The following is a 10,828-nucleotide window of genomic DNA, read 5'->3' as shown; positions in this document are numbered from 1 at the left end:
CGCGCGTAGAGTTGCGCGTTATACCGCTGAGTGAAGCGTCTTGACCGAGGCGAAAACGAAATTTCACGGAAATTTCACGAATATCTCACGACTGGGACACGAACTTCCACGAACAAGTAAACTCCGACAAATATTTATTTTGACCGATTATTATGGAGACTGATTGCTTCAAAGTGAAAGTAGCAAGAGGAAACGAACGATTTTTGGCTTGATTTTCCTTCCAACTCCAATATTTGAGGATAAACTATTTTAAAGCGATGACCAGTTAATATATTACGAGAAGCCTAAGTACGTTGCTTTCAATGTGTGTTGCAACTGGAAATTTCCGTAGCTGGTTACGACCAGTCGTCATTTCTTTGTACTTTGTACTTCTGTGTGTTGCACTTCCCCTCACTGTTTGGGAATTGCACAGATCCAGAGCTGAAACTCACGTGCAAGCCTGGTTCATCGCAGGATGTTTTGTTTTCTTGACAATCCCCATCTCTCTCTGGGGAATTCTTCAACATTTGGTAAATTATACGAAACCAGAGTTACAGAGACGAATTGTGAGGTAAGCTTTACAAATGTATGTAACCCCTAGAGTGTTTAGCATCTAATTTCTCCTTACAATATCACACATCAAGGTCATGAGAATTAAATGAAAAGGATCAACAATTAAAGAAAATCTTGATTGAGAAGCAAATTCTCCTGTCAGTATCTTAAGAGATGTAGAGAGAACAGTATGGAGATTATGCATACTGATGTTAGGGAGTAAAGGGTTGAAAAAGAATCAGTATTAGAGTGAATATGTTATACTGCCTGGGGGAAGGTCCAGAGACCTGGACTGAGACTTGCTGCGACCTCTTATGTGGCTGCATAATTTAAGGGATAGTGGTGAACATTTAAAGGTTTCCATGGTGATCTGTTTAAGCATGAAAAGGACTTCCCTTTGAAATTGTCAGTGATTGGCACTGTAGGAGATGAGGCTGAGCTCAAGTAAAATCAGGGGATTGAAAAGGGAGCCCTTTGTGCTGAGCTCTACCAGTAGAGTAAACAATTTTGATGACCCTAGAAATGATCTGAAAATTTTTTTGTTTGCAGAATTATTTGGATGGTTCCAATTTATGCAACAGATAGTGTAAGTGTAATCTTTAATGTGCCTTACAGTATTCATAATCTTTTTTCAGAAAGTTTTATAACAGGGAACTAAATCTCAGACCCTCCCATTTCTGGGTGGATGCTCTTCTTATGATTTCTCAGTGGCTACATTATGTCTGCTATCTAAAACAATAATAATGAGTGTTTCTCAATCTTTTATTTTAGTGGCTCGCTCTTCGTTTTCCAAAAGCAGCTATATACCTGGATTCCTTGCGAGAATGCTATGAAGCTTATGTGATATATAATTTTATGACATTCTTATTGGCGTACCTCAACACTGAATATGACTTTGAAGAGAAATTATCCCGCAAACCTCAAGTGGAACATTTTTTTCCTTGCTGTACCTTGCCACCCTGGAAGATGGGAAGGTGAGGAAAATCATGGACTCTTCCTGTGAAACTCAAATAGTTGAATGTAACTATACTTGTATTATTTGAATTGGGTTTTGTTATTAATAGTTGTTACAAAATATCCCTACTCTTTTGACAATTGGATTATTCATTTAATTAAACTCTTGCACCAAACCACATGGAACACAGAATCAAAATTGTTTCTTTGTATTATGGGACGGGTTATGTTAACTCTTTTTTCTAATAAAGTTTAATTGTTTGCTCATATACACTGTAGTCACTTCTTGTGTGGATTGGGAGGCATTGATTGAATACTGCAACTATTCTTTAGGTGATAAGATAGACTGGGTATGTCTCACCTTATCAACCATACTGCTTTGCTGTACGTGGCTGGTATACTTCAATTGTAGCTGTTAAATACCAGCCAATCAAAGCTGGGTGATGAATGATGAGGTGAATGGCATCCATTTGTGTATTTTACCCCTTGGTGAAAAATTGCAGTGAGCAGTCCAACTGTAGTTATCCCCATTAAAAGTGACTACATAGTGAGAGAAGCACTTAGGCCCAGTTGTTCACACAAGGCCTAACCCAAACCATGGTTTTACGCAAGCAGTGGGGCCTTTCATATTCTCTTTGAATTGTATTCATTCGTATTCTCTCTTAATCCTTCCACTGTTAACTTTTGGCCCTCTTGACACTGTTCACAAAAATAAAATTTTAGGTAAAAGATTTAGCTAAATTCAAGATAGTTTAGAATGTGGTTTTGTTAAACAATGTCTAAACTTTGTTTAAATAATCGGCCCTTAAACTTTGTTACAAAAGTGTTTTGTTATCGCACATGTATATCTTATTTTATCATTTTAAATTAACTCTTCTGCTTTAATGTTTGTACATGTGTTGATGGCGTGTTTGTAGTTTCACCCTTTTTTTTTATAATATTACTTTGAACTAAATTTTAATATGTACCTTGGTTGAAAGCTCAAGAGAAGCTTAGTTGGTAAGGCACTGAGCCAGTATAGGGGAGTAACAGATGCAAACTCTTTCAAAGCCTGTATTAGGTTTAGCCTATTTTTCTGCACTCTCTTCATTTGCAGTTCACTTGAAATAACAGGTCAAATTTTCTTTCTTCAAGGACATTGATAAACAGATGTAAACAAGGGGCATTATCTTACGCCGTTATAAGGATCCTGACTACTGTGATTGCTTTGTAAGTATCACACTGGAATTGCTTTAATTTGAGTTTGCAAAAGGGTATGTTAAGTTACAATCCATTTCACTCTTCTCTTTAATTTTTCGTTTCATTTTTCCTTTCATCTTTCAGCTGCACAGAGTTGGCTGGCAAATACCATGAAGGAGATCTGAGCTTCGAATCGGCATGGAGTTACATTGTGGTGATAAACAACTGTTCACAAGTGGTATGCAGATATTTCTGGAAGAGCTTTAACTTTGCTTGTAGTTTAACCCAAACTTCAAAAGTGCATTTTTTTTTTGTTTTGTTTCAGTGGGCAATGTATTGTTTGGTATTGTTCTATAAAGCAGCCCGTGATGAGCTCAAGCCTATAAAACCCTTTGGAAAATTTCTGTGCATTAAACTTGTGGTTTTTGCTTCTTTCTGGTGAGAGATTGTTAACATATTTTATCATAATTCAGCAAAACAGTAACTCCCTCCATTTATCTCTACAGGAGACCTCAAGGGCGTAGCTAAGACGTTTTCAAAGGAAGGATTGCATTGTGTCAATTAACTTACCCTATTGTCATGTTGTCATTCACCCTGTGTTCTACTAAAAGCAAAAAAAAAATTCCCTTCTCACCTCACCACTGAACAAATATGTTGCAAAAGTGGATCAGGATTTAAAATCATCGCTACCCTAGACCTTGTTATAAGTTTACTTTAGAATTACACCTTTTTTGTTAAAGAAATTGCTTTCATTCTTAGGCAGGGTGTCTTGATAGCTGTTCTGGTTAAGGTATGCCTCAAAGAAAAATCTTGATACTCTGTTCATTAATTAATTTATGATCATATTGTTAAAATTGATAGCCCTTCCTCTCCCCCCTTCCCTCACCCCCTCTCCTAACCCCCTCCCTCCTTCCCTCCCCCTCCCCTACCCCTACCCTCCCCCTCTTTCACCCCTTCCCCCTCCCCCTTCCCCCTCCCCCCTCCCTAAAAAAAGTACATTATTCATTTCAGAGATATTTATGAAATGTGAACTGAAACTCAATAAAAGTTTAACTAATTTGGAGAATATTGCTTTGGTAAACAAATGGGTTTGACATGGTTGAACAGATGACACAAGTTTTGTAAACCAATCATAAGCCAGTGCAATAAACCCATGCAGTGCCATCCCAGATTTCTTTCAACGCTAGATGGAAAATTTCTTTACTGCATGTTGCTAATCACTTACATGCCAACAGACAACCTGTTCATTTTTCCTATAGGTTGGAGTGATATCTAAGAAGCACACTTGGGTCTTTTACACTGTAGAGGATGTTGCCAGTGGTATTCAGGTAAGTGCAAGGGCTGGAAGGATGGGCTGGTTCCCCCCTCCCCTTTTTTTTTTTTTTTTTTTTACCAGGTGCTGTTTCTATTTCCTCTCCCTACATTTCTTGCTGGAAAAACTGTTACCCTAACATTTCATGTGATCCAAAAAAGGTATGATCTTCTCCATGCTGTGCTCGATTATTTGGTGCCCCTGTTGGAAACTGTACGTTACGTTTATTAGTCTTAAAATTGGTGACATCATAAGTGATTTCGTTTGTCTATTACGTAACCAAACAGCATGTATGCAGCACGTGTCTTATCGCCCCATATATGGTGCTGTTCCACGTGCTTACAATGAGACGTGGTGTGTGTTTTTCGTGAGAGTTGGGATTGGGAGTTAACTGAAGTGTAATAGCACCAATCCCGCTTATCGGAAAAATTCCTTCGTCTGCCGTTCTTGGCGTGAGTTAAGGTGAGAGCATCTTCTTCATATGCACTCCAGAAATTCAGAGTTAATAATCAGTTTCCTGTTTTGGTCAAAGACAGCCAAGTAGATACATTCCAAAGAGTCCAGTCCAGAGAAAGGACAAATGAATGGATTTTGTCTTCTTCTAAACCAAGTGATGAATCCTACAACTTGGTTGAGTTGTTAATGGATGCTCCATCGTCACCATCGAATAACCTGAAAAGCAGAACTAGAGAAACAGGGAATGGTTTGTTATCAGAGGAAAGGGGATGCGCTGAAAGTAAACTCGACTTTTCTGAGGAGGGATCTGGGTCTGAGAGAATGGATGGACACGATAGTGAGTCAACTGACGCAAGTAGCGACAGTTTTAACTTTAGAAATCATCATCGCTCGTGCGATGAGATTAAGACTGGAACGAATCGTATCTTGTCTTCTCCGGATGGGATCAAAAAGCGGCACACGTATGATTTTTCACAGTTATCGAAAGGTCCGAGGTCTCCACGGCGAAGACGAGACGGGAAATATCGTCACTCAAAGAGAAAGGAGTTTGATAACTTTGTTGTGACTTCTCTGAAGCCAGGAAAATACGGTTCACTTCGGCGATCAATGGAGCGTTTGGCTAGAATACAAGAGGACATAGAAGGAACCTTTTTGTTGAATACCGAAGCCGCTTTGAATGCCTGTATTCCTGAAATCGAGGCACCTTCGCCCATTGAAGAAGCAGTGAATTTAAACACGAAAATTACAAATGAAACTAATATGGCAGGAAAAGGTTTGTGCAGTACGCATGATTCAAGCCAACGCAAGAGTGATCCGCAAGAAAACGCAGCCTCATTGTCTGCCAGAGAAAGCTTTAAAAAACGAAGGCGCTTGAAAAGATTCCTATCAAAAGAATTAGTCCCAGGGAAATTATCATTAGTGAGACATTCCAGCGAAAGTTTGCAATCAGCGGAACAATTTGATTGTTTACAAGAAAATGGTGACATAGACAGAGGGCTGTCTTCCACTGTGTCGCGCCTGACGCCTGTGTAACCACAGCATACACAGCAACACACACACCGTGAATACTTGCATCACCAAATGCATGAAGTTTAATATTGTCGATCGGTTCCTAGTACTGAACAAGACTGCGAGGAAAGTACACATCATTCGGTGCATTCTTCTCCCATTTTAGCCACCGTTTCGTAATCCCCTTGGAAAGTGAGGTATCCCAGCTCAACTTCATCTCACTGGCTTCTCGATAGATTTGTTTCCCCTCTAACATATCAGGCAACACGAGTCCTAACGGGTCATAAATCTTCGCTAAGTTGGCGAGGATGCCCCGCTTGGTCAATGTAGCAGGCTGAGATGGGAGTGAAACATGTAAAGTGTCATCCCCTTTGTCCCATTTGAGTCCCAGTAGTTTGCACTCTCCACGAGCTGATGATGCATCAAGCTGTTGTTTAGCAAACGAAGGCTCGTCATCGGTGCAGTCGCTTTCTAGTTCTGGCACGTTTGAGTGCCATTTGTGCAAGGTGAACCTTGCACGATTAAAGATCTCTACAGCATGATGTTTGAGCTGTTGCGCACCTTTCATAGTAGTATCTCCGGTGATCAAATCATCTACATATAGACTGTTCTTAATTTCTTGTACAGTCCCTGGGTACTCGGACTGCACACTTTCCAGGTGCTGTTGTATCACGGCATTGAGTAGGAAAGTGTGCAGTCCGAGTACCCAGGGACTGTGCAAGAAATTAAGAACAGTGTGTATGTAGATGATTTGATTACCGGAGATACTACTATGGAAGGTGCGCAACAGCTCAAACATCATCCCCCCTTTTTTTGGTTGTGCAAAATTTATTGACCTTCCTCATTTGCACCAGCCCTCTACTCTATCTGATAGATTACAGGCACCTTTTTCCCTACCCTGGATACCAGAGATTACATATTGCCCTGTGCCAAATGCCTTGGCCACAGTGGCCAGCTGGCCGAATACTGACAGATAAAAAATAATGAGCGGTGATACAAAGACTGGAAAACCAACAAAACCCATTAACCAGTCACGAAAAGATCATAGTATCCAGGTTACTCCAGCCTATTTCGATCTTCTTAGGACTACTTCCTCTGTGTTTGCAACCAGCTGTAGGCTCTACTATCAGTACCTTCCTGTATAACATCTTTATCTCAATTTTCATTGTCTTAAAACAAAATTATCCTAACTGAATTCCCAAATGTCTCTCTCGGGTAGTGCCGAGGATTAAATATTATATCCTCACAAATATCTTTAAACAGGCAATCTTAATTTGGTACTTTACAAGCATAATCTCTTTTTTTTTTAACTTTATTTCGTTTTTTTTTTTTGGTTTGTTCCTTTTCAGGACTTTATCATTTGCGTTGAAATGTTCATATTTGCCATCATTCATTATTTCACCTTCTCTCACAAACCGTACGTGGATTCAAATTCACCACCACCCCCCTGTTGTTCGTCGTTTGTCTCAATGTGGGACGTGACAGACGTGCGTGACGACCTTGTGCTGCAAGTGCAGAGCGTGGAGAGCACGGTGAGGGGGGCAGTGGACGTCGTGCGGCACAAGCGCGGTCAAAACGCAACGAGGGGAATGAGCAACAATACTGAGGCAACGCCGTTGTTGACAAGACAGATTTCTGCGGATTCATCGTCTGATGAAGCGCCCGTGATTCCCTGAAAACTGCGCGTTTCGAACGCTCGATCATCGCAATTAAAGGAGCCTTTATGTGTCAAGACTAAACGATACGTCTCAGGTTGTGTTTACGCAAATTAAAATGAATTCGAAAAAGGGTAAAAGAAAAAAAGCTCGATTTATTGATATTTCTCGTTCTTACCTTTTTTGTAATTTTAGTAATGAAATTAAATTATTGAATAAAGAAATAATGTTACCATTCATTGAATTTTGAGTGTAGGGAAGAAAGCTTAACGTAAACCCTTTGACTCTTAGGATCTCATTTCGGCAGTTCTTCTTACTGGTGGCAAATTTACGTTATCGACTCAGTTGACGAAACCAAAATTACCTAGTTCCCCTTACAGTTCGTCATACAATTCTTATGATGTTTTTTCGGAGAATTTGGTATTGAATCAACTAATCCTTAATTGAGATTTTTTTTATTTTCATCTCAAATCTGCTTGATACGGTATTGATATAACAATTATGACAAATTCTGTCTTTGTCACTCAGGGGAGTTTGCACTAGAACAGATAAGGCTGTCAATCACGCCGTCAGAGCTACCCAGTAACCAAACGATCAATAGACCCTTTCAAGGTTAACACCGCCATACCCTGGCTCCAGAGGTTTCTCTTTTTCTCCCTCTTTACAGTCCTTTCGGGATGCGAAGCAGCGAGATTGGCCGAGCTGCCTAGCGTCTCTTTTTCTCGGAGCTGCGAGCGAGAAACTACGCAGCTCGGCGAATCTCGCTGCTTCGCAGCTCGAAAGGATTGTAAACAGGGAGAAAAAGGAGAGAAAACGAGAAACCTCTGGAGCCAGGGTAACGCCGCCATTTTGCCGGGGTGCAAAACTACTGAGGCGAACGCAAAATGTTCAGTGACGGTATGGGAAAAGTTGAGAAAACTGGTTCTCGATAATTTGAGGAGGGTTGACATCGTGCAATTTTTTTTAATTACAAACTAAAGATGCCAGACCTACCAGTTTACCGATCAAATTTGAGAACGGAAGTCTCGCGAAAAAAGCCGCAAATTAAGATTTTGATTTTCCATATATTTGTCTCTAAAACCAAGTCGCCGTTTGCGGGAAAATTTAAGAGCATTTGTATGAAAAACTAAGAATAAGATTTCTCACTTCTCAGCGAGCCTGAACCCTTCCCATTTAATCGGCAACATCTTTTGTTAGGTATCGTTACTTCGTAATACATAGAAAATACAGAATGTCAACCTTCCTCAAATTATCGAGCATCGATCTCCCAATTTTTCCATACATTCACTCTACATTTTGCGCTCGCCCCAGCATTGTTGCAACCCCGGCAAAATGGCGGCGTTAACCTTGAAAGGGTCTATTGGTGAATGTTTATGTAATTCCTTCAAATATTCACACTTGATCACGAACATTTTTATAAACTGAAAGTGGTAGGTCATGCTCAACATTCTGTCGAATTTCGTGTCCTATCAGCAGTGTATTCGTTATAATAGCAAAGTTTACATGCTAAATGAAGAAGTCTCGGCCCCAGCCTTTTCTATGTCTTGTTGTAACTTCAGGATACAACTACTTAAGTCTCGGCGCCATCCTATTCTGTGTCCTGATGTACTAAGGACACAAAGCGCAAGTACTCTTACAATCAAATCACTTCAGTAGCGCGCACCACTTAGAAACAATTTATTAGGTGACGGTGCGAACGTCAATGCTTTCAAGCCGGCTATTGCAAATTAAAATGAATACTTATTTTTTCCGAAGAGAAACTATTGTCAAGGAAGCGAACGCTGCTGTTGTCGCTGTTGTTGAACCGTGAAATTTGCCAGCATCATTTTAAGCATAGCATTTTCTTTCTCAAGTTCTTCTATCTTCCTCGCGACTAAGCGATCTTTGTCTCTTTTCGCATGTCGAGATTTCCAAAATGTGATCACATATAGTGTCATATACAAATCTCTCTAAACACTTCGCTGGAACTGGTAGTAGTGAGATGGATCTGTAATTTTCCACCAATTCCTTTTTGTCACCTTTATGCACAGGAGTAATGTTGGCCGATTTCCATAGCTTTGACATTACACCAGATCTTAATGATGAAATAACTGAAGCGCGCCCAGGGTGTTGATAGTTCGTCTGCACATATTCGCAGAATACAGGGAGGCAGTTAGTCACGTCCAGGTGCTTTGTTAAGATTAATATTGGGCAAGGCCTTCTGAACATCAAGTGCTGAGACAGACAAATCAGACAGCAAATTCGGATTTAGAACATCTGGATAGGTCAAGTTAACACCAAGTTGAGACTTTTTATAGATGGAACAAAAATAACTGCGTTGAATAGCTCAGCCTTAGAGGTTAGATCAGATGAAGAATAATTGCCATACACAACAGATTCAAGTAGTCGCTTGGATTTACATTTCATTGAATGGAAAGACCAAAAGTGCCTGGGGTTGTCTTGTAGTTTCTCAGACAGGGTATGTAGATATGAACGATAACAGTTCAGCTGATTCACCTGACTAGATGCGTTTCCACAGTCTCTTTTTTTTTCTCTGATCAACTCCGTGATGTCATTATCAATCCATGGCGGTCGTGAACGCTTCTTAAGAGTAATAAATCATAAGAGCAATAAATCATGTAGTTATTGGAATTCAAACACCTTATCTAATGTCATTCAGTATGGCAAAAGATTATGAAAATTCATCTTTGAACAAGTATTTACTGTCAGATGATTTGCCAAAAACTGATGTTTGTGGAACTGAAGTAAGTTTAGATCTTAAAAGTGATTACAGTGAAGGAATATTGTCTGATTCAGTTGGCAGCAAATCAATTCTCAAAAATCTTGTAAGAAATAATAGTTGAATGCACAGGGTTTTTGATATGGTTCTCAGATATTTGTATGACATGTATTTTTAAACCCACAAAAATGTCAAAATATGTGTATTTCCCTCTTGGTATGTAATGAAAGTCAAATTTCTCTAATAGAATATAATGAAACTGTAAATAGCACTGCTTCTCTTGTTGTGGCCATCAGCAGTATTAAATATTCAGAGATTTTTCTATTAGAAACAATATGAACTATTGAACAGTAATATTGCTTCAATCTATTGATTTTTGACAACTCTTTGGGTGAACATCTGGCAACAAACTATGACTTGGTACCAATAATAGATAAAAAATTTCCTTCTCCTTACAGTTAAAGACAAATACATTACCTACTCAGGGTTTTGTAAAAGCCTTGAAAGTCCCTCAAAGATGCTTGAATTTAAAAATTAGCAACTCAAAGCCTTGAAAGTACTTGAATTTGGGGACTAAGGCTTGATTTTTGCAATGCTTTTTCTTTAGCAATTTTAAAGTTAAAAATTACAGTACTTTCATGGCAAAGCTGAGAAATAATATTAAATAAACCTCTCCAAAAGTGGTCCCTTCAATTTTCTAAAACTTGGCCTCAAAGTCATTGATAAGTCCTTGAATTTCAACCTTTGGCATCTACAGGAACTTACTCCTATATGGTAATATACTATTTAGATTGTTGTCTAGTACCATAACCACATTCATTACACTCCAGCAGACAAAAATAAACACAAGTGCAGACTTATACGTGACCAACAATAATGAAATTGCGTGACGACAGTAACAATGGCAATATGGCAGTCCTCTAAAGATAACTCTAGATGTGCGATATTGAAAGCCCGAGTTCACGTAGATATGCGTCTAGTTACTATTCAATTTGAAACTGTGGGCGTTGATAT

At 39.3% G+C, this 10,828-nt stretch overlaps 1 protein-coding gene across 1 annotated transcript; it reads left to right on the top strand.

The window, feature by feature from the left end:
* Positions 1-121: 121 nt before the first annotated feature.
* On the top strand, positions 122-7,334 carry LOC111328663 (transmembrane protein 184C). Its single transcript, XM_088732137.1, has 9 exons — positions 122-550; positions 1,081-1,117; positions 1,303-1,505; positions 2,620-2,694; positions 2,809-2,902; positions 2,990-3,102; positions 3,424-3,454; positions 3,924-3,992; positions 6,790-7,334. The coding sequence occupies exons 1-9, from the start codon at positions 303-305 to the stop codon at positions 7,114-7,116; spliced, it is 1,197 nt and encodes a 398-aa protein (XP_088588263.1). The 5' UTR covers positions 122-302; the 3' UTR covers positions 7,117-7,334.
* Positions 7,335-10,828: the final 3,494 nt, after the last annotated feature.

This window comes from Stylophora pistillata, chromosome 9 (assembly GCF_964205215.1).
Source record: "Stylophora pistillata chromosome 9, jaStyPist1.2, whole genome shotgun sequence".
Classification (NCBI taxonomy): Eukaryota; Metazoa; Cnidaria; class Anthozoa; order Scleractinia; family Pocilloporidae; genus Stylophora; species Stylophora pistillata.
Note: the sequence above shows the minus strand (reverse complement) of the source record. Positions and strands in the feature narration are given on the sequence as shown.